The 24,383-nt window shown below is 42.3% G+C and overlaps 1 protein-coding gene across 2 annotated transcripts in view; it reads left to right on the top strand.

Annotated features, from left to right (window-relative positions):
* dhx15 (DEAH (Asp-Glu-Ala-His) box helicase 15) overlaps nt 1–24,383 on the top strand; it is a 130,580-nt gene that overhangs the window by 33,692 nt on the left and 72,505 nt on the right. For both annotated transcript variants that reach the window (XM_080189459.1, XM_080189468.1), the window contains exons 2-5: nt 9,335–9,686; nt 14,566–14,759; nt 19,845–20,004; nt 22,725–22,943. In XM_080189459.1, coding sequence (XP_080045585.1) covers nt 9,335–9,686; nt 14,566–14,759; nt 19,845–20,004; nt 22,725–22,943 — 925 coding nt within the window. The remainder of the gene's footprint in view (nt 1–9,334; nt 9,687–14,565; nt 14,760–19,844; nt 20,005–22,724; nt 22,944–24,383) is intronic.

The following is a 24,383-nucleotide window of genomic DNA, read 5'->3' on the forward strand; positions in this document are numbered from 1 at the left end:
TATTTACGTTCATTGTTCACACTTTAATTATTAAAGATCCAATAACAAGTCCGGGTGTAATTAGTTGATGAAATTAATAAACTTGAGGTTACAGGGTTCGCATGCATCACAGGTATGAGCTGGACTTGACTGATTACATTGATGGTATACTCAAGCCCAAGTTGACAGGCATGAAGGATAGTTTAGATTAGAGTCTATGTATAACAGATCTAACTAGCCAGCTGCTCTGATGTATTGAAGTCTAGTTAGTTCACCGTATTCTTGATGAGCTAGCAGCTTTAGCAAAGACTCCAGAAGGTTATAAAACCCCTTATTCTCCTGAGTCGGCATAGTGGCATTGATCTCTTGTTCCTCCTGGGAAGATTGTGCTCGTCTCTGGAACTTGAATGCAATGAATCTCCATCTGTTGCCATAGTAGTTCTTCCATAAAGTTGTTGGTAGTACAGAACTTGAATATTGCTGAAAAGAGAGACACGATGCTTAAGCATTTTGCTTGGCACTCATCAGGACAAACATGAGAATGCAAAATTTCAAACAATCTCAATTTATGCTAAAACTTTGCACAACTTGCCAACTTTTGTACTCTATTCCCTTTGCGATAAGCAGCAACATTCCAGTTGCCTTTCTAATTACTTGCTATTTTTTGGATACTAAAACACCAGATCCCCCTCCACCTCAGTTCTGCATTCTTTTTAAAAAATAATAAATTGCCTTTCTGTTCCTGCCAAAGTGCACAAGTTCACACTTTCCCACGTTGTACCCAATCTGCCAAATGTATGCCTACTCACTTCACCTATTTGTATCCTTTTGCAGACTCCTTATGTCCTCTTCACAACTAGGTTGCCTACCTATCCTTGTCATCAGCAAATTTAGCAACTGTACGTTCTGTCCTTTCATCTAAGTCATTGGTATTGATTGTAAATAGCTGAGGTCCTAGCACTGATATACCTGTGGTACTCCCCTGGTTACAGTTTATTAACCTGGAAAAGGCCAATTTAACTCTACCGTTTCCTGTTAACTAACCAATCTTCTATCCATGCTAACATATTACCTCCTGGACCATGAGCTCTTACTTTGTGCAGTAGCTTTTGAGGTCGTAACTTGTCAAATGACTTCTGGAAATCTAAGTGCAGATTTCATTCATGTTGCTTGTTACTTCCTCAAAGCGCTCTAAATTAGTCAAACATGATTTCCCTTCCATAAAACCATGATGATTCTACCTGATTGCATTAAGATTTGAGTGCCCTGCTATAATCTCTTTAATAATAGATTCCAGCATTTTCCCTTTGGCAGATGTTAAGATAATTTGTCTGTAGTTTCCTGCTTTTAGCAAATAGTTTGCCTATATGTATCTTGTAGAATTCTTAAACTTAAGCTCTCTCCAAATCCATGTTATCTCTCTCTTAGTCATAACATTTCTGTTCTGAGTTTTCTGCCGTGTTTTTTTTTTAGTTATAAGTGCCATCTTTTGATTCCCAAAATAAACTCCTTTGATACTATTTTAACCAGATCATGCGTTTTGTTCACTCTTTAGTGACTATATCTTCAGGAGACATGCTAGTATCAGCAAATATTTTAATTTCTTGAGAAAAGCCAGATCTGCTCACTTATTGCCATTTTTTAAAAATTTGTTTGTAAATAAGTGGCAAGACAAACCAGATAAGGAAAAATGGTTTAACTGTGGATGACGAGAGGAGATAAAATAGTATTAGTTCAAAGGAAGAAGCTTATAAAGTTGCCAAAAAGTGTCGTAAGGGAATTGGGAACATTTTCAAATTCATCAGGTGAGAAGCAAGAAATTGATGAGGGAAGAGAATGAGAGCAGACAAGCAAGAGACAAAAAGAACAGGTTGTAGATATTTCTATAGCTATGTAACTAGAAAAAGATTAGTGAAAGTAAACATGAATCCATTGGAGACTAGGCAAGTGAAATTATAATGAGAAATAAGGAAATGGAAGAGACTTTATTTAACATATTTGTCTGGCTTCATGACAGACACAAAACATTTTCCAGAAATAATAGGGAACCAAAGGTTTAGTGAGAATGAGTAAAGAAATAATCTTGGAGAAATTATTGGCACTTAAGTGTAGGGTGACCAGATTTTCAGAAGTCAAAATTGGATCACCTTGCAAAGTCTTGGAAGGTGGGACTCGGTGATGACTCTCATATTGGACAACCAAAGACGAGCCTGGGACAAGGCAGTTGAAGATAGAAGATCATATGGTGGCAGAGGCATAAACACTAGATAGTCATGTAGTCATGAGTTAGCTTGTGACCAAGCTGGCTTAATTGTTCCTGCTTGCAATGCTTTTTGCTGATTTTGGGTATTATAATTTTAGGGTACAGTTTATGTCTTGAGACTGGGATTGAAGTAATGCCATGTAAAGGGGATGGGGAATCAGTGAAGGAAAGAGCAGTCCTGCCCAGGCCTTTGTTACAATTTCTGGCAATGGCTAGTACTCCCCATACTGACGTTGTCTCGCTCGGTGCTGCTGCTGGCTTTGGCATGTTGCTGGAAGTCAGTAAGGATTCCCTCTTGAGCAGTGGCCTTCTGTTCATTTTCTGTGGTAGTTGGACTTGGCTCATGGTGCCAAAGTATGTATGAACTGTTGTGCATAGTCAGCAGTGGCTCCCAGTCACTGACTACACCCCTGAGTTTGAAACCACTGCAGCTTGTGTATTCTTTTAAGGGAAATGTTTTCAAAAGACTTTTTTTATGCTTGCTGTAAATGAGAAGACAATCTCCAGTGCATATTAAAATTCATCTTTTTGGTTTGTACCCTGGTCAATATTCAGAGCACCTCACAGGAGTATGGTAATCTAGGTGTTAAAATCAAAAACTGATCTTATGATGTACCTGCCTGGCCTCATTTCTGCACTAACTAATGGTTCAGAACTTTGTACCTCATTCTAGCCTCTGCTCACACAATCCAACTGACCTTTCAGTGCAATTCTGAGGGAGAGGCTCTGTTTTGCAACAGGGATCCTAATATTTATGAAAAGGTGTGGGGGAGTTGGATTTGCAGGAAGGGAAACCCAGAAATGCTCTGCTGAATTTAATGGCAGAGGACTTTTCTTGTTTTTAAAGAACCTCCATTTCCCCCTCTCAGCAGCCAGCCAAAGGCTGCCAAAATTGGAGGAACAAAACCTCATTTAAATCTTACAATTGTGCTGGTGCTTTCATGTTGCATTGAGGTTAGGTACTGATTCCGAGAGTGTAGCTCATGGAAATTTTTTTTGTTGGGGGAGAGGGGGGTTTGCTGACAGTACATTTGAATGTAAGGGGTGGGTTAAAAGTGGTTGGGGGGGTGGAGGTGGTGTCATCAGCACCACTAATAACCCAGACATTTGAATGATCTGGAACATTGAGTGAAAAAACCCAGTTGTCCCAGCTTAAACTCGGACATCTCACCACCTTTCCTTAACTAAGTGATAACAAATCATCCTGAAAATGCATCTTGGGCTTTTAAAAGCTGTGGCAACAGAGATAGTGGATGCATTCGTCTTGATCTTCCAGCATTCCTTAGATTTCATAACATTTATCAATGATTGGAAGGTAGCAAACATAACTGATATGTAAGGAAGGTAGCAGAAGGAAAATTAGATGATTGGCCAATTAGTCTACAATCGGTTGCTGAAAGTACTGGAATCTATTTGGGCAAGAGGGAAATAACATTTGGCAAATCAATTTTGAGACTGTAATTAGTAAGAGGAATAAGGGGGAACCAGTGCATGTGGTTTTATTTGGATTTTCAAAAACACTCTGAGGTGCCACACAAACAGTTATTACACAAAATTAGGGTAGTTATGTATTAACATCCATTGAGGAATGGTTAATGGAAAGTGAATAGCAGGAATTAACAGGACATTCTCAGGTTGGCAGGCTGTAACTAATGAGGTACCACAAGGATCAGTGCTTGAGCCATAACTATTTATATGGCTCAAAGGTATCCAAATTCACTGACCATACAAAGCTACATGTGAAAATAAGTGCTGAGGAGAATGCAAAGAGGCTTTGAGGGATATAAACTGGTTGGGTAAGTGAGCAAGAACAAGGTAGATGATGAAGTATGAAGTTATTCACTTTGGTACAAAAATAAGAAATGGAATAAAAGAGACTACAAAATGCTGGCACTTGAGGGACCCACATGCTCTACATGAATCGCAGAAAATTAGCATGCTGATACAGCAAATAATCGGGAAAGCCGTATGCATGTTATTTCTCGTTGCAAAGTGACTGGAATATAAGTAAATCCTCACTGCAGTCATACAGGGCATTGCTGTGGCCAATTCTGGAGCATTGCATACAGTTTTGGTCTCCTTACCCAAGGAAGCATATACTTGCCCTAGAGGGAGCGCAACAGAAGTTCATTAGATGATTCCTAGGATGAGGAATAGAATAGACGAGGCCTGTATTCCCTAGAGCTCAAAAGGATGAGAAGTGATCTAATTGAAACTGCCATGATCTTGAGGGAGACCAGGAACTTTTAAAAATAAACTTGAACTCCCAGTTCTTCACCGAGAATCACGTTGGAAGATTTTTTTACTGCAGATGAATTAAAGCAAGTGCTTGTAAATTAGCACTATTTTGTAAACGCTTATTATTCAAACCTAAGATCTCAACAGATCACATACAGTTTTTTGTTTTTAATTCCAACAAGATTTCCCCTATGTATTACAGGCTCTTGGAGCAGGTATCACCCCTCCTTGATCAAACCAGAGTACAGCACAGCTCTCAGGAATTGATTTTGAGTCCGCCTCAGCTTCCCAGTCTGCCATTTCTCTTCTCTTTCCCTCCTCCCTCGGATGCTCAAAATGAAGAAGTGTTGGATCCAGTGGATTTTGAAGAGATTGACAGAAATCCACAGAGCAAAATGAGAGTTTCTTTGCTCTTTATTTCTGATTTGGAGTGCATTCCTGAGGACTACCAGAGCACCCTTTGCAAAGATTCCACTCCTGATCTCTTCCAACAGGCAGTCCTGACATTGCTAAATTCTCTTGCACTTGGTCTTTTCATTCCAAGCATGAGGGCAATTCTACTCTCAATTCCTGCTTATTGACTCCATACGAGGAGCACCCCTGATTCCAAATGGCCTCTGTGCCATGATTTGGTAGATACACCACTGCTTCTCTCTCAGCCTTCCAAGCAGAATAATTCTGCGGGGAAAATCACACAGATAAACCCCACACAAATGACTGCGTCCTTGCAAACTATCGCCACAGCAATGTGGCTTGCCTGGAATGTCCCAGATAGAGATTTCAGTTAACTTCTATTCTGAACTTGTCCTTTTTGACCTGAAAAAAATGCGGCTATTTTAAGATTTTCCTTATTTCCTCTTTGCTTTGAAATCTTCCTTTTGATCTGGGATTTGGATGAAAAATTTTCTTCTCTTGTGAAGACAATTCTAGACATCCCATCCCCATTATGACTCAAAGGGATTAGCATTTATCCAAGGTTGATCAATTGTGACTGAAATGAGAAATTTCTTCACACAAAGTGTTTGTGAATCTTTGGAATTCTCTGCTTCAGAGACCTGTGGATGTTCCAACGTTGAGAATATTCAAGACTTAAGTTGATAGGAATTTGGATACTAAAAGAACTGAGGAATGTGAGGCTTTTGCAGGAAAGTGGAATTGAGTTAGAAGACAAGCCATCATATTGAATGGTGGAGTAGGCTTGCGGGGTCTTATGATTTAATCAGACTCGGTATTGGTTGTGAAAGCCTCTTTATTTAGTCTGGTCTTAAATATCAGCACAGTAGAGCACAAGATGAGCATGGCTCTCGAGACATTCTGAACATTCTATAGAGTTACGATCCTAGCCGGTGTTAGGACTGGAATCAGGGTGCAATCTGGCTTGATTATCCTACAATTTTTCTGTTTAGAGATATGGAGGGTAATACAAAATGTGAAGAGGAGTCTGCTGTTGACTTTCACAAAGACTGAAACACTTAATAGACAAAATGCTGATACATGGACAAATTGGTTGGAAAGGTTGAGAAATAGAAACATAGAACAGTACAGGCCCTTTGGCCCTCAGTGTTGCGCCAAGCTATGTCTAAACCCAAAATCAAGCTATCCCACTCCCTATAATTCTGGTGTGCTCCATGTACCTATCCAATAACTGCTTGAAAGTTCCTGAAGTGTCCGACTCCATAGTCACAGCAGGCAGTGTATTCCACACCCCAACCACTGAGTGAAGAACATCCCTCGTATATCTCCCACCATGAACCTTATAGTTATGCCTCCTACTAACAGCTACATCCACCTGAGGAAATAGTCTCTGCACATCCACTCTATCTATCCCCCTCATCATCTTATAAACTCTACCAAGTCGCCTCTCATCCTTTTCCGCTCTAAAGAGAAAAGCCCCAGCTCCCTCAACCTTTCCTCATAAGACCTACTCTCCAAAGCAGGCAGCATCCTGGTAAATCTCCTCTGCACTCTCTCTCCAATGCTTCCACATCCTTCTTACAGTGAGGTGACCAGAACTGAACACAATGTTCCAAATGTGGTCTCACCAATGTCTGGTATAGTTGCAGCATAACCCCACGGCTCTTAAACTCAAACCCCCTGTTAATGAACGCTAATGCACTAATAAGCCGCCTTCGTGGTTCTATCCATTTGAGTGGATAGAGATCTGAGAGTGATGAACCCCAAGATCTCTGTTCCTCCACATTCCTCAGAACTCTACCGTTGACCCTGTAATTCATGTTCAAGTTTTTCCCTATCAAAATGAATCACCTTGCACTTACCAGTGTTAAACTCCATCTGCCATTTTTCGGCCCAGCTCTGCATCCTATCGATGTCTCTTTGCAGCCTACAAGAGCCCTCCACCTCATCCACCACTCCACCAATCTTGGTGTCATCAGCAAATTTAATAACCCACCCTTCAGCCCTCTCCTCCAAGTCATTGATAAAATGAGTCAGATCATACTACTGCTTTACCTCAGCTACAACTTTATAGCTTCATGCAAATGTGTAATGATAGCACAAATTGCAATATCTACCTTAAACTCTAATATTCATGGTAAGTATACAGTACATGTAAATTGATAGCCAACTGTGGTCAGACACACCATAGTTTAAAAATCACGTGACAGATGCCGCCTGAAGTCAATATTATGGATTTCTTATCAATTCCCCATATACTTGTTACACTAAGTCAACCTGTCTCACTGAAATCCTGTCTTTCTCATGAGGGTGTTCAATTCCACTTGCAAAATTCACTTTGGAATTCTTTTCCAAGTGATGTTTTCTCTTGGATGTCTTCAGTGAGAATCCACTTCCAGGGTTTCAAGCTCTCTTTCTGATGTTCCTTCCCATAGATATCTTCATGCATCCAAGCTTCACCTTGTACATGCACTGCAGTGCCAAGCAGAACACCATTACTCCAAAAGCCCATAGTCCCTGAACTTCGGCTGCCTCCTTGGATCTTTTGACGTCTCTTGAAAAGTTTTTTTCTTTCTGGATCTCTGTCTCTTTAATTCAGAGTCTTCTATTCTGCTTCATACTTTCAATTTTGCTAAATGGGACCTGTTTCACATTCTTGTTCTTATTCCTTGACCTTTGTTTTTTTTTTGTCCCATCCCCTGGTTTGGGGATTTCCTTTCTGTTTTGGGACCTGTTCTTGTTCTTATCCCTCTCATGTGTCTCGTTTCTTTGAGCATATTTTTCTGAATGGCATTCTCTTCTCAGTCATCTGACGTTTTTTGTGCTGTTTTGCTTTGTTCCATTTCTCTTATGTGCAGGCTCCCGGAATCTTAGCTTTGAAAAAAGAGACAAGCCATGCATGTGCGCAGGGCTGCTGACGAGCTTGCAGATGTTAACATGAATGTGTCTAACTGAGCACGTGTAGCTGTTATACAGCCAATGCATGCACAGAAGCCAAAGATCTTTTTTTTAAAAAAGAACAATCTGTGCATGTGCAGTCTTTTTGTTTTCAAAGATTTTTTTTCCCCTGTGTGGGCTTCACCAGAGTAGGTGGCATAGCCTTCTATTCAGCCTTGAATGTCTGTTGGAATTAAACTCCTTCCCATGCTGTTCATCGTTCTGAGCATTGACGTTTCCTTTTTTTTCCCCCCAAAGTTCAGCAACATTGTCTCAAATGACATTTTTGGACCCTTCACAAATTAAAACTGCATTTTACTGAAGTGGTAACCAGGATTCTGTGATATGTTGTAGAGTTTCAACCTACCAATTTCTGATTGAGAGAAGAGAGCATTACCTGTGCACCAAGGCTGACAGCAATCTTCCACATTTTGTTCTTGGAGGCCTTCAGTATGAATGGACTTGCAAGAATCATGATGTGACATGGTTCATGACTTGCCCAATTATTTGTATCAAAATTAGATCAACAGGCAAGGCACTCATTCAGTTCTTGGAGGCAATTCACCGTAATCTGATCCTGAGCATTTTTTTTCAAAATTCCTATTTGTTTATGGCATGAAAGTGAAATCAATCTTCACTCCATTCTGCCTTGTCCACCTAGGACACATCTTGCAGCTTCTTCCCTACTCAAGGACTGATCTGTTTATTGACGATTCCAGAGCTTTATTCCAGTACTTCTGCCCATGTCCATTCCATATGTTAACACTAACAGCTTAGTGGCATAATCAATTTTTTATTGGCTAGTTTGGCACCTTTCCCCCAATATCTTGGTTTAATTTGAAAGTGTTCTGGACTCAACTTTTTAGATCACTTGCCATCTTTGCACCTTTTCCTTTTGTGGCTACCAGAACCCAGGTGTTTCCAGTGATTTTTTTTTCCCTTATGACTGATGCTAGGGATCAACTTTATGGTATTTCCTTGAATTGCCCCGAAGGTTTGAATGTGCCTGTTTTATGTTGATCAAAGCCACAGTATTCAAAGCGCAGTGTTTATTTGAGCTGCAGTCTGTCCTGAGTATTTTACAATTTTAGCATGCCTGCCTCTGACTTTCGCGCTCCTGTGTAGTTCAGCTTTGTTTGATACTCTTGCAGTGATTGAGCATGTTGACTCCTTTGATCTCTCAACTTGCCTGTTTTGCCATACAAAACTTAAAGGAATGTTTTGTTCTAAAGTCTAATCGAAAATGGCATGAGCAAGGCATCCAGCTTTTTTTTTGTTGGATTGAAGTGTGATTTTAAATAGTTGATATTTGGTCAATATTTGTCACATTTTACAACATTGTTATGTCAAATAATAACTTGCTAATACACAAATTATAATCTTTGAAATATTGTATTCATTATTTGTCCTTGCTCTTCTAGTGCATTGGTGCTGATTTTAAGAACATAAGTACCTGACAATTTAATTTTTCATTATGTTAATTCAAACTTTTATTTCTATCAGGAGGAAAGACAGAGACCGAGACCGTGATAAAGATTATGATCGTTCAAAGGATCGAGATCGGGATCGAGACAGAGACCGAGACCGTGATAGGGATCGAGACAAAGATTCAAGGAACTCGTCCAATCCAGCTTTAACTACGGGAGGTGGTATGCCTCTCATTACAACCCCGGCACTTCACCAACAGGCTATCAACCCATTTACCAACTTGCCCCACACGCCACGCTATTACGAGATCCTGAAGAAGAGACTTCAGCTGCCTGTGTGGGATTACAAGGAAAGGTTCACTGAAATCCTGACCAAGCACCAGTCCTTTGTTCTCGTTGGTGAGACTGGCTCTGGAAAGACAACACAGGTTGGTGATCTTTAGCTGGTGTGAAATTAATTATGCGAAAAAATACAAGCATCTGTATGAGGAGCAGTAGTAGGGTGCTCAATCTAGTCTTATATACAGGTTCCAGGGTAATGTTCAATGATGTATGAATTAATTGACTTGAATTTGAGTAGATAGTACTTAACTGATTTGCTAATGACTCAATAATCTAACATGGAATACAGCTGAAATCTTGGGAGAAGGAATTGGATTGAATTCTGTCTAATAGCATGGTTTGGTTGTAATGCAGTATTCGAGTGGTGATAGGCTAGTGAAGGCCTTTTAATCAACAAACCCATTGAGCCATGGACCACATTGTAGTTTCTTGAAGTACTTCAGCATACATGTTGCATAGACATTAAGTTTTAATCTGCTTGACCTCGATGGTGGGTGATATGTATGAATCATTAAAGAACTAAATTTGAGAAACTGGGTGTGTATAATAATGGAGTTGGGGCCTGTTTCCTCCCAACGCACATTTAATGATGGGAAAGGATGGACAGGTAACTTGCCATACTGACAGCTGGCCAGAATTCTAATGCCAGTTAGAAGTGTGAACATGTGATAATAAATAAACTTTAACAAGAGGTGGTCCACTTTGGTAGGAAGAATGGTAGGAAGGACTATTACTTACGTGGCGAAAAACTGCAGCAGGCGACGGTGCAGAGGGACCTCGGGGTCCTTGTGCATGAGTCGCAAAAACCCAGCTTGCAGGTGCAGCAGGTGGTCAGGAAGGCGAATGGGATGCTGGCCTTCATAGCGAGGGGGATTGAATATAAAAGTAGGGAGGTCTTGCTGCAGCTGTATAGGGCATTGGTGAGGCCGCAGCTGGAGTACTGTGTGCAGTTTTGGGCGTCGCACCTGCGCAAGGATATTTTGGCCCTGGAGGGAGTGCAGAGGAGGTTTACTAGGCTGATACCGGAGTTGAGGGGATTGAGCTATGAGGAGAGGCTGAATAAACTAGGCTTGTACTCGTTAGAGTTTAGAAGAATGAGGGGAGATCTCATTGAGACGTATAAGATGATGAATGGGATGGATAGGATAGAGGTGGAGAGACTCTTCCCGCTCAAAAAAGACAGTAGGACTAGGGGGCACAGCCTCAAGATAAAGGGGAGGCGGTTTAGAACGGAGTTGAGGAGGAACTTCTTCACTCAAAGGGTGGTGAATCTCTGGAATTCTCTGCCCGTTGAAGTGGTGGAGGCTGCCTCGCTAAATATTTTTAAGAAGCGGGTTGATGGGTTCTTGATAAGAGAGGGGATTAAGGGTTATGGGGAGAGGGCGGGAAAGTGGAACTGAGCCACAACAGATCAGCCATGATCTTATTGAATGGCGGGGCAGGCTCGAAGGGCTAGATGGCCTACTCCTGCTCCTATTTCTTATGTTCTTATGTTCTTATTAACACCGCAATTAAGTTACTGTGAAATTTCAGCCCCTGTTCGGGTCAGTGCACCTAACCAGCACATCTTTCAGACTGTGGGAGAAAACCAGAGCACCCGGAGGAAACTCATGCAGACACGGGGAGAATGTGCTAACTCCTCACAGACAGTGACCCAAGCCGGGAATGGAACATGGGTCCCTGGTGCTGAGAGGCAGCAGTGCTAGCCACTGTGCCACCGTACTGCCTCTTGTACTACTCCAGTAGTGCATGCAGGCAATAATGTTGGATTCAAGATAGTAAAGACTAAGGCTGGCATTTGGCCTGTGTTAATTCACTCAGTAAAAAGTCTGACAACACCAGGTTTTAGTCCAACCTATTTATTTGATAATATTCTCACTAGCTTTCGAGGGGACAGCCTCTTCGTCAGGTGAATGGAGAGTTCTGGCCTCAGACAGAGCATATAAAGCACAGACAGTTTAGAGATTAATCTCTAAACTGTCTGTGCTTTATATGCTCTGTCTGAGGCCAGAACTCTCCATTCACCTGACGAAGAGGCTGTCCCCTCGAAAGCTAGTGAGAATATTATCAAATAAATAGGTTGGACTAAAACCTGGTGTTGTCAGACTTTTTACTGTGTTTACGCCAGTCCAACGCCGGCATACCCACATCATTAATTCACTCATCCAGTGATGCTCTACAGATCTCTTCCTTCCCCATATCATCCCCAACTGTTGAGTTATTTAACTGACTCCAGTTTGGCAACTGCTGCAAGTTAACAGTACATGTGCTGTTTCTCCCTGTGTCTGTGTCTCTTCACCTTTTTTGTTTTGCTTGTTCTCTTTCAGCTTTTCTTCCTCGACTCATTTTATAAATGCGTCAAGTAGGAGACTTTGGTTTGTCTCAGTGTCATCAAACCAAAATTACATTACAGGTGTCTTCTTGAAATTGAGATACTTGAATTGTAGGAAGAGATGAATAATTGAGGCCTAACAGCTGACTTTCTTATTACTGATGTGCCTGTGGCACCTTTGGAGCACCGTTAGAGCCACAAACCATTTTATACCTACAAGTGGATGCAGCTTAGAAACAGCTGTTGTTTTATCTGGTACTGAGTGTTTTTGTCCCAATTGAAAACTGCTGAATATTGTGTTTGTATTTCTTTTTTGTAAAATGCCATCTGCATTTCAAATTATTGCAATTTGCTGTAATCTTAGCTTAGAATTTTACTACCACCTGTGCCTTGAAAGACAGCTATGAAAGAAGGAAAGGAAAAAAAATTAAAAGCCAACTGCACTGTTTGATCTCATTCCCTGTTTATGCTGCTTTGCTGATGCAGGACTGAATCTATTGAGGATTATCCTTGGTAAATGTGGACCAACGAATAGATTTCAGGTTACTGTGAATGTTCCATGCTGATCCAGCCAGTGTGCAGCTGATGGGCAAGTTTTCAGCTACAAAAAGAGAAAAATGCTGGAAAATTTCAGCAGGTCTGACCGCATCTGTGGGGAGAGAATAGAGTCAACATTTCGAGTCTAGATGACCCTTTGTCAGAGCTGAGAGGAAAGAGAATCAGCAGAGACTTACACTGCTGATAGGGAGGGGTGGTGAAATTGGACAAAGGGAATGTAAATGAGCATGTAGAGGGCTGAGAAGGTGTTGAAAGTGTCCATTAACTGATGAGAATGCGTGAATAGCAAAACAAAGGTACAGTTTGGCAAAAGATTGCTTAAGGAATGTGCAGTTGGCCTGAAGAATGGTTTGGGGGCAGGGGGATTGGAGGGAAGGGAGGGTGGCACTGCTTTTTCAGCTGTGGGTCTAATGGTTGTCCTGATTTTTTAAAAACTCTTGATGCTTGCATTGAATTTAGTATCTCGCAGATTTTGCCTGAGAAAGTACAAAGCTCTTAAGTTTTTTTTGAGGATCTTGTTTAATTTACTGATATAGCAACCTCAGCTTCCTTGATTTAATAGAATGGCTGTTAGGACCTCTAATTACTTTGCCTTTTGAGTCTCCCTGTCATATTCAGCTTCCCAGTTTGTGATAAGAAAGGGTCAGCCCTCTGCTGATAACTCCCCATTGCTCCCGTAACCATGTGAATTCCTGGATTTTTTTCGTGCCTAGTAATAAATGCTTCCTGTATCTACCTGCCCTGAAGGAAGTCCAAACTTGTGTTTCCACTGGGCCACCTACTGAATGGAACAAATCCTAGCATCTAAACCTCAGCTCCAGCTGTCAAGCTATCGATTTGCCATCGCTGTGGAGCACGGCATATAGGCAACACGGTAGTAGAGATTAGCACTGCTCCTTCACAGTGTCAGGGACCCAAGTTCAATTCTGCCCTCGGTTGACGGTTCAGAGACTGCACATTCTCCCCAAGTCTGTGTGGGTTTCCTCCAGGTGCTCCAGTTTTCTCCCGCAGTTCAAAGTTGTGCGGGTGAGGTTGATTGGCCAGGATAAATTGCCCCTTGGTGTCAGGGAGACTAGCAGGATAAATAAGTGGTGTTACAGAGTAGGGCCTGGGTGTCAGGGTGGCACGGTAGCAGAGTGGTTAGCACTGCTGCTTCACAGCTCCAGGGACCTGGGCTCGGTTCCCAGCTTGGGTCACTGTCTGTGTGGAGCTTGCACATTCTCCTTGTGTCTGCATGAGTTTCCTCCAGGTGCTCCAGTTTCCTCCCACAGTCCAAAGATGTGTGGGTTAGGTTGATTGGCCATGCTAAATTTGCCCTTAGTTTCCTGAGATGCTTAGGTTAGAGGGATTAGTGGGTAAATATGTAGGAATATGAGGGTGTGGTCTGGGTGGGATTGTGGTTGGTGCAGACTCGATGGGCCAAATGGACTCTTTCTGTACTGAAGGGTTTCTATGATTCTGCACTGTAGATTCTGTGATTCTACGGAGAATAGTTTTTAACCAGCTTTTGCTTAGTGAAACCACCCATTAAAGGCACTAATTTTTTTTCCTGAAAAATTGCATACTTCTGGAGCATAAAAAACTTAGTTGACAAATGAGAGATAACTGGAATTGAATGAACTGTAAATCAATCTATGATTTTCTATTCTGCATTCTCTACCTCCTCAGTGTATGTTATTTAGGTTCAGTTGCTTGCAGCCAGAGTTTGATGGTTTACAAAAAAATAAAACAAATGCTGCTGGCTACATTTTTATGTAAGCCTTGGCAGCAATGACTCCACTTATTTGTTTAGCATACAGGAAGCATACTTGTTAACACCACATCAGTGGGATGGGGGGTTGTTCTGTTTTTAGAGAAGAAAAGTACTTCAGGCAGCGCAGTAGAGACATAAAATGCCAACTCAATGGTGCTTGGGTTTAATCCTCTCCATGGAGTTGCTGGTTTCTACTGCCTTGATAAGTGGAATCACGAGGTTCAAGAGTAATGTATTTGGGAAAGTCCAATATGTGTAATGCTTGTGTTGTAGTTGATGTTGAAGATTCAAGCCAATGATTTGTGATTGAATGCATTTACAGATCCCTCAATGGTGCGTTGATTATGTGCGGGCAGTGGTGGGACCCAAGCGTGGTGTGGCCTGTACCCAACCCAGGAGGGTGGCTGCTATGAGCGTGGCTCAGCGAGTAGCTGATGAAATGGATGTGATGCTAGGCCAAGAGGTTGGCTACTCCATTAGATTTGAAGACTGCAGCAGTGCAAAAACATGTCTGAAGTAAGTGAACTTTCGGAGTTTTTCTTTTGCGTTAATCAGCAAGTTTTGTTGAAGTGTCCATTGTATAAAAACAACTTGAGCCTTGTTTATTCAATACATTTTCATTGTTTCTTGTTGAAAAGATTGAGTAGCTTTGATGGTAATTCTTCAATCTCCTATCCATACCACACACTCTTGCTGCTTGAATTTCCCTGACCTCTGGAATAAGTTTATTCCTGACTCCTCTGCAGTGAATAGAGAGTTCATCAGAGTGCCATAGGTTCAGTTATTAAGATTCAAGCCCTAGAATTCTGGTACTGATTTTTGCAGGGTAGGCGGAAGCCATTGCTCCGTCAGTAGAACTAAGTGGATGCATTTAAGATGCACTCCTTAAAATTGGCAGGTGATCTTAAGCCAGATTAACTTTTGTTTGCATAAAGTCTGTTGAAAGTAGGCGCGCAGATGCAGCAGGCAGTAAAGAAGGCAAATGGTATGTTGACCTTCCTAGCAAGAGGATTTGAGTTTAGGGTTAAGGATGTTTTGCTGCAATTGTGTAGGGCATTGATGAAGCCACACCTGGAGTATTGTGTGCAGTTTTGGTGTCCTTATCTGAGGAAAGATGTCCTTGGTCTAGAAGGAGTACAGCAAAGGTTTACCAGGCTGATTTCTGGGATGGCTGGCCTGGCAAATGAGGAGAGACTAATCTGGTTAGGATTATATTCACTGGAGTTCAGAAGAGTGAGAAGGGATCGTGTAAAAAAATTATAAAATTCTAATAGGGTTAGACAGGGTAGATTGAGGAAAAAACATTCCCAGTGGTGGGGGAATCCAGAACTACGGGTCATAGTTTGAGGAAAAAGGGTAAACCTTTTAAAACTAAGGTGAGGAGAAATTTCTTCACCCAGAGGGTGGTAAATGTGTGGAATTCACGACCATAGAATGTTTGGGCCTCAACTACATTGTCTAATTTCAAGGAAAAATTAGATACAGCTCTTGGGGCTAAAGGGATCGAGGATATGGGGAAGAAGGGGGGATCAAGATATTGAATTTGATCAGTTATGATCAAAATGAATGGTGGAGCAGGCTCAAAGGGCTGAATAGCCTACTCCTGTTTCTAGTTTCTGTGTAACTAATTTGATCTGAATCTTAAAATGCTGAACTAAAGTTGGCAAAGGAAAACTTGAGCTTAAAATTACTAAACGTAAAAAAGGCTTAAAATGTTTTCTTTGAATTTCAGCAGCTGTGGAGAGACCACTGTGTAGTCCATGAGCACCGTTGATTTTTTTTTAAAAAAAATTACACGAGGACTAACTTGCATTGAAGTAGCCATTATGAATTCTGAGACTTTAAAGTGGATAGCAATTGTGCCACACAACTTATAATTTGGGTAATAAGCTGGTAATCTGTTTTCTGTGACGCAAACAGTTTTTAAAACAAAATTAGTGTACATATTCTTAGATGTACGCATGATAAAGATGCAAAATAGTTCAACTCAGGTACAGTATGGGTTGAAGCAGCACCAGCAACGAGACTGAGATCGATTTTGCTAAAACGCCACACGACAAGAATTGTGAAACTCGGGTTTCCTCTCAGGAATAAGAAAAATGAGTTTTAATGGTTGTTGTTGATGTGAAAATAAATGTTGTACGGAATGTACCCAACCAGTAAGTGAGGCCATATGGCAAAACTTAGTCATCTATTTGGTTTTGTTGTGTAATTTAATAGAAGTTTAATGGTGATCATAGACTATATGGCAGCCTCGTCAGAGCTACTGAAATTTAAAGAAAACCATTTAAGTTTGTTGAGTATTTGTTGTCGAGTTTAGTTCCTCGTTTTTAGATTTAGACCAAGTTAGTCCTTGCAACCAAATTTAGCTGCCTGAATTGCCTAAATATTCAATTGCTATTGTTGTTTCATATGGATGACTTGTGGCAGCTCTGATGAAAGGTCATCCAGACTTGAAATGTTAGCTCTGTTCTCTCCAAGATGCTGTCAGAGCTGCTGAGATTTTCCAACATTTTCTGTTTTTGTTTCAGATTCTAGCATCCGCTTTTGACTTGTTGCTGATTTGGTGTTTTGGTCCTTGGAATAGCGCTTAGTGGGAATTTTAAATTGCATCCCAAAAAAATTATTGGTCCTATTGGTTTCAAGTTGTACTGGGCACCATGATGGCCTCAGTGCCAGGGACCTGGGTTCAATTCCTGGCTTGGGTCACTATCTGTGTGAAGTTTGCACATTCTTTCCGTGTCTGTGTGTTTCCTCCGGGTGCTCTGGTTTCCTCCCGCGGTCCAAAGATGTGCAGGTTAGGTTGACTGGCTGTGCTGTCATGGGATTAGCAGGGTAAATATGTGGAGTTACAGGAATAGGGCCTACTTGGGATTGTGGTCAGTACAGGCTCAGTGGGCCAAATGGCCACTCTCTGCACTGTTGGGATTCTATGTTGAAAGTACATCTGTGGTATGTCATGGCTGTGAAACTTCGAACAGTTCCCCTCTTTGACAAGTGGGAGGCTTTTAAGGGCAAACTGAAAATGTTGCAAGAAAGGCATGTTCCAGTTAAGCGGAAGGATGGGAAAGGTAGGATTAGAGAGCCGTGGATTACAGGGGGTATCGAAGACTTGGTTAGGAAGAAGAGGGAGGCGTATGTTAGGTCAAAACAACTGGGTACGGAGAGTGCGCTGGAGGAATATAGAGAGAGTAGGAGGGAGCTAAAAAAGGGGAGTTAGAAGGGCGAAGGGAGGGCATGAAATGGCTTTGGCTGATAAGGTTAAGGAAAATCCAAAGGCATTTTACTCCTATATTAGGAGCAAGAGAGTAGTTAGAGGGAAAATTGGTCCTCTTAGGGACAAAGGAGGGGAGTTATGTATGGAGTCAGAGGGAATGGGGGAAGATCCTGAATGAATACTTTGCGTCGGTATTCACGAAGGAGAGGGGTTCGGTGTCGTGCAGTGTCTTGGAGGGAGCTGTAGATCAGTGGCAGGAAATATCCATTACGAGGGAGGAAGTGCTAAGGCTTTTAGGTAGCGTAAAGACGGATAAAGCTCCGGGGCCTGATGGTATTTATCCCAGGCTGCTTAGGGAGGTGAAAGATGAAATTGGGCCTCTGGCGCAAATCTTTGTCTCTTCTTTGGACACAGGTGAGGTTCCAGAAGACTGGAGGGTAGCAAATGTTGTACCGCTGTTTAAAAAAGGTAGTAGGGATAACCCTGGAAATTATAGACCAGTGAGTTTGACATCGGTGGTAGGGAAATTAATGGAAAAAATACTTAGGAGTAGGATGTATGAGCATTTGGAGCGTTGTGATCTGATTAGGGATACGCAACATGGCTTTGTTAGGGATTCGCCTTACGAATCTGGTAGAATTCTTTGAGGAGGTGACAAAAACGGTTGACGATGGGCGAGCCATTGATGTCATCTATATGGATTTCAGTAAGGCGTTTGACAAAGTCCCTCATGGTAGGCTGGTAGAAAAGGTTAAGGCACATGGGATACGAGGCCAGGTAGCTAGGTGGATTGAGAACTGGCTGGGCAATAGGAGACAGAAGGTAGTTGTTGAGGGGACCTTTTCGGGCTGGAGGCCAGTGACCAGTGATGTGCCGCAGGGCTCAGTACTGGGACCTCTCCTCTTTGTAGTATACATAAACGACTTGGAAGAGAGCATACGTGGTGTGATCAGCGAGTTTGCGGATGACACCAAGATGGCAGGATTGGCGGATACTGAGGTGGAATGTCAGGTGATACAGCAGGATATAGATAGGTTGGTACATTGGGCAGATAGGTGGCAGATGGAATTTAATCCTGACAAATACGAGGTGATGCATTTTGGAAGGAATAATGCAGAGAGGAGCTACGTGATAAAAGGTAGACCGATTAGGAGTATAGAAATACAGAGGGACCTGGGAGTGCAGGTTCACAAGTCTATGAAGGTTGCGACACAGGTAGAGAAGGTTGTGAGGAAAGCTTATGGAATGCTAGCCTTTATAGGAAGGGGTATAGAGTGTAGGAGCTGCCTTCTAACGCTTCAGTTGTACAGAACGTTGGTTAGACTGCATTTGGAGTACTGTGTCCAGTTCTGGTCACCTTACTACCGGAAGGACGTGGAGACTCTGGAGAGGGTGCAGAGGAGGTTTACCAGGATGTTGCCTGGCATGGAAGGACTGAGTTACGAGGAAAGGTTGGAGAAACTGGGACTTTTCTCCTTGGAAAGACAGAGATTAAGGGGAGACATGATAGAGGTATATAAGATACTGAAGGGAATAGATAGAGTCAATAGTGATAGGCTGCTCCCTAGATTGGGTACAATTACGAGAGGTCATGATCTAAGGGTGAGGGGGGAGAAGTATAATTTGGATATGAGAGGAAGGTTCTTCATGCAGAGGGTCGTGGGGGTATGGAACGCGCTACCGAGTAGGGTGGTGGAGGCAGGCACGTTGGACTTGTTTAAGGTTTACTTAGACACATGAGCGAAACAAGGATGGAGGGTTATAGTAGGGGGTATTAAATAGGGTCAGAGCCTCGGGAGACACCGGAAATGCAGACTTACATGTTAACGTTTTTGTCTTTTTATTCCGCAGGTGGCAGTCCACCTCGTTGTCAAACAAGGGGCATGCACACGGTGGGTCGTGCGTGGGCTGCTCTTGGAGGTTCCGGGAGTGGCCTAGTACTTCGTGTCGGTGTGTGTGCTTGATCCTGGACCGGTAGACAGGTGCCGCAACAGCTCGGTGACTAGCACTGCTGGCTGTGCAGATACATGGATTTGGGCCTGTGTCTGTGGGAGTTTGCGCATTCTCCCTGTGGTTGCGTGGGTTTCCTCCGGGCGCTCCGGTTTCCTCCCACACCCCAAAGATGTGCTCTTAGGCTGATTGGTATACCAAATTGACACTATTCTCCCCTGAATCTGGCTAAGTTAGGGGTTCCACTCGCATACACGCAGGGCAGGGTAGGTGTAGGAGGATGCGGTGGCGCAGGCACGTTGGGCCGAAGGGCCTGTTTCCCGTGCTGGGTTGTTCTTTGTTCTTTGGGTGATGCCCACTAGAAATCTCCTTTTTTATGTGTAGATCAAGTGAACAATAAGCTGTTTTACTCTTACTCTTTTTTTTGTTTCCAGGTATATGACTGATGGTATGTTGCTTCGGGAAGCTATGAATGACCCTCTACTAGAACGATATGGCGTAATCATTCTTGACGAGGCCCATGAACGTACACTAGCAACTGATATTCTTATGGGTGTACTAAAAGAAGTTGTGAAGCAAAGATCAGATTTGAAGGTAAAGATTTTAGATGAAGAAAACTGTGGTTCTGCTCGTTGCAACTTTTTTTCCAGGAGCCTGTAAGTTCAGACCAATGTTGAGTAGTGGTCATTTGTCAGTCATGAGAATGTTCCAGCCTGAAGAATAAGGAAAGGAGTTTTCTTTCCTGAATGTTGAACACCCCAAAGCACATTTACTGGATTAGGTTTTTTTAAGTGATGTTCACTGAGGGACAAATATTTAAGTCAGCTGCATTTCTTTGGTGCCACAGAGTCTTTTGTGTCCACCAGAGAGTACAAAGCAGGCCTTGATTTAACGTTTGGAAATACAGCAGCTCCATTACTGAACAGGAGTTAGGCCTTTTGCACCCTGAAGGTTGTTCCATCATTCAAGGAGATCGTGGCTGATCTGTGACTTAACTTCCTACTCATTTGCCCCATATCCCTGAAGAGTTCCATCTTCAGCGACCCTCTGCATGAAGAAATGTTTCTAATGACACTCTGAAAATAGGGCCAGTTTGATCAGTGCATGTTGCTCAGTAACATTACAGCAAGCGTTTACTCCCCATATTGACTGTGTTACTTGGAGCCAGCCTTTTATTTACAGCATTATGATAACATGGCATAATTGAACCATGATTTAGCAACCCTTGGGCAATTAGGATGTGACATGAGGAGAGAGAAAGATGTGCCTCTAATTTTTATACCCTTCCCAATGACGACCTCACCCCAGCCAGAAAAGATTTTCTGTCTCCCTATCCATCCTGCTTAGGTTCTTAAACTTTGATCAAATCAGCCCTGAAACTTGTAAATTCTAGGAAATCTTTTGATATGTAATCTCTTCTCGTAAATTAATCCTTGCAGTAGTTATCGTTCTGTAAACAGTTCTTGCACTCCCTCAGCACATCTTTCCTAAGATGTGATGTCCGATACTGCTCACGATATTCCAGGTGTGATCCAACCAGGATTTTATACAACTCAGACATGACTTCCACACTTGTATTCTAATCCTTTGGAAATAAATAAAAGACGACATTTCTTTTTGATTATTTTGTGGACATGCACATGGCTCCGCCCTCTGCCATTTTGACATCTGTTCCATCCCTTTTAGGTCTACAATGGATGTCCTTATGTTTGTCTACATCGAAATCCATTTGCCACAGATTAGCCCATTCGCTTAACCTACCAATGTAATACATAAGAAATAGGAGCAGGAGTAGGCCATCTAGCCCTTCGAGCCTGCCCCGCCATTCAGTAAGATCATGGCTGATCTGTCGTGGCTCAGTTCCACATTCCCGCCCTCTCCCCATAACCCTTAATCCCCTCTCTTATCAAAAACCCATCAACCCGCGTCTTAAATCTATCTAGCGAGGTAGCCTCCACCACTTCAACGGGCAGAGAATTCCAGAGATTCACCACCCTTTGAGTGAAGAAGTTCTTCCTCAACTCCGTTCTAAACCGCCCCCCCTTTATCTTGAGGCTGTGCCCTCTAGTCCTACTGTCCTTTCTGAGCGGGAAGAGTGTCTCCACCTCTATCCTATCCATCCCATTCATCATCTTATATGTCTCAATGAGATCTCCCCTCATTCTTCTAAACTCTAACGAGTACAAGCCTAGTTTATTCAGCCTCTCCGCATAGCTCAACCCCCTCAACTCCAGTATCAGCCGAGTAAACCTCCTCTGCACTCCCTCCAAGGCCAAAATATCCTTGCGTAAGTACCTCCTAGTAATTTTAGCTTCTGCCTACTGCGTATAATATCACCGATTTTTTTTTGTCATTGCCAAATTTAGATGTGTGACTGCCTGCCCCATCATCAAAGTCATTAGTGAATAGGGTGAATAGTTAAGGCCCCAGTTGGAGGACCTGCCTATTATCCCTACACTAATTTCCTCAACAGATGAATAATTAGCCTTCAGTCCAATCAGTGCACCTTTCCCTCTGTGCTATACCAGATTGTTTGCCTGGATTGCATGTCTCTGGAGTGGGACTTGAACTGTATCCTCTGTCTCTGAGGCATGAGTGTTACCATGGAGCTAACTTTGTTAATAGATCTCCATCATTTAACTTGGGCTTTTGAATGTATCAGTATGGAAAATTTTAATCATGCGTGGAAACAACTCTAAAAGAAGCACAGGTGGTTCAGTTGGTGGCTCTCCTGCCCCTTTCTCAGTGCTATCACAAGGTTTAACATTCACAAAACTAAATTCAAGAAACATGGAATTGAAATCCGGGTGGTTTGCAACAGGATGGGTTCAAATGCATCCTTAAAGAAATATTGCTATCCATTCTGACCAATAGACACAATTTCTTTGTAGTGTTGCAAATTACATGATATGAGGGAAAAAGACATACATTAAATAAATGTTGCTTTTTGGGATTACAGATTCAATCTCTGTTTAATTACATCCTCTTGGGTTCCTGAAGAATTTTTATTTAGCAGCTCTTTATGATTTAACAAATAGCCAGTTCATTTTGCTATTTGGTTAGCAAAACCTGCATATTAGATGCATCGTCATGCTTCATACTGTGTGGTTAGCTTGTTCTGTTCTGCAGGTAGTAGAAACTGAGAAACCTGAAGGTTTACTTTGATGTTCAGTGATAATGATTAATTTCACAGTTTTACAATTTCTTGGTAATTGCCTCATGGAAGAAAATGAAATCAATTATATATTTTGCCAGTTTTACGGGTGGTCTTTTGTAATGCGAATTGAGACTAAAGTTCACACTTTTTTTTTCAGATTATCATCATGAGTGCCACACTTGATGCAGGCAAGTTTCAGGTCTACTTTGATAGCTGCCCACTGCTTACCATTCCTGGCCGTACGCATCCTGTAGAAATATTCTATACACCAGAACCGGAGAGGGATTACCTAGAGTCAGCGATTCGAACAGTAATTCAGATTCATATGTGTGAAGAGGAGGAGGGAGATGTTCTGCTTTTCCTCACGGGTCAAGAGGTAAGGATTGAGATTCATTAGCAGCTCAAAATTGATTTCTGTCACTAGTGCAGCCATGTACTTTCGTCCTTGCAATAATGATGGGCTGTAATGAAGCTGATTCCTGAAGGTTTCCGACTGATGTGGACCAAGTAAAAAGTCAAGAAGCTGAAAAATTGACATGGAACGATTAACATAACAAAGCCCAGAATTGTGCTTGGATACCCATGGTCCTGAGTAGAGACAATCTTTTTCTAAAATCATTTTGTGAAGATTATAGATGCTAAACTAATGCAAATCTAGGTTAAAGGCAGGCAAATAAATCTGCTTTAATGTGATTACTTTTGCTTGAAGGTTGAATTTAAAGGTACTGTGATATTTTCTGCCTTGCCATAATTATCAGTAATAGCCAAATCACCGCTCTTTCTACCCTTGGCTCAACCCAGACAGTGGCCAGGGGACGTGATAAAATCCCTGATGAGATGCAGAATTTGTGGTGGAAACAGAAGAGGGTGGCTTCAGTTTTCCCATCATTTAATTGAAGAAAATTACAGCTCATCCAAGACTATGTCTACAGCAATGAAGGTGGAGAAGGAAAGATCAATAAGCGAGGAGGGCAGAGCATTTGGGGTTGCTACTCAGTGGGGCAGCCATGGTGCCTCAATGAACTTTTTAAACAGTGCTATGAGGTAAAGAGAGCAGCTGGCAAGCTGATCTGAGGGGAATCCAAACCCAGAAGACAGGAAAGTAAAGGTAGTTTGGCGTCAGGCTAAGGAAGTGATTTTAAAAGATGACACACACGGATGAGAGCAAGGGGAGGAGACAGACGAGGAGGACCTGAGAGAGGCCAAGATAGCAAAAGAGAAATGTAAGTAGTGACAGTCAGAGAAGAGGTTACCACAAGTATAATAGAGATTAAAGAGTCACACAAACCAAGACTTATTGCGAGTGGAATTTTTCCACCTCACCCGCCACGGGAATCGTATCAGGCAGAACATAGACCTTGCAAAGGTCTGTTGACCTCAGGCAGGATTTTCCAGCCTTGGGGCGAGTGTGGCTGGAAAATCCACCCCCCCCCCCCCCACCAGAGTTCAAAGTTAAATGTTCAGTGCTTGCGTGAGATTGTCATGTAGACCAGGTGGATTCAGCTGTGAAGATTGACAAACTCAGGTCCAAGTCCAGGTTCAGAGACTGTTTTGGACAATGAATGAATCCAGTTTTTTGAGGAGAAAAGTGTCTGAGATTTGGTATACCAATGTGGAGTAAAGAGCAGTGAGACTGAAACCAGTGGAACTGGAACAGTGAAACACGGAGAGAAAGGTCAGGTTGAGAATAGGGAGGTGGTCCAAGGAGTAACCGTTTGGAGGTGAGGAGCAGGAGTAATACTGATATTGCCCAGTCCCTGGAGGGGTGACTTGAAAATTTCTGATAGTTGAGTGGAGTCGATGGCTACAGGGAGCA

Source organism: Carcharhinus amblyrhynchos, chromosome 1, assembly GCF_965287045.1.
Source record: "Carcharhinus amblyrhynchos chromosome 1, sCarAmb.v2.hapA, whole genome shotgun sequence".
NCBI lineage: Eukaryota > Metazoa > Chordata > Chondrichthyes > Carcharhiniformes > Carcharhinidae > Carcharhinus > Carcharhinus amblyrhynchos.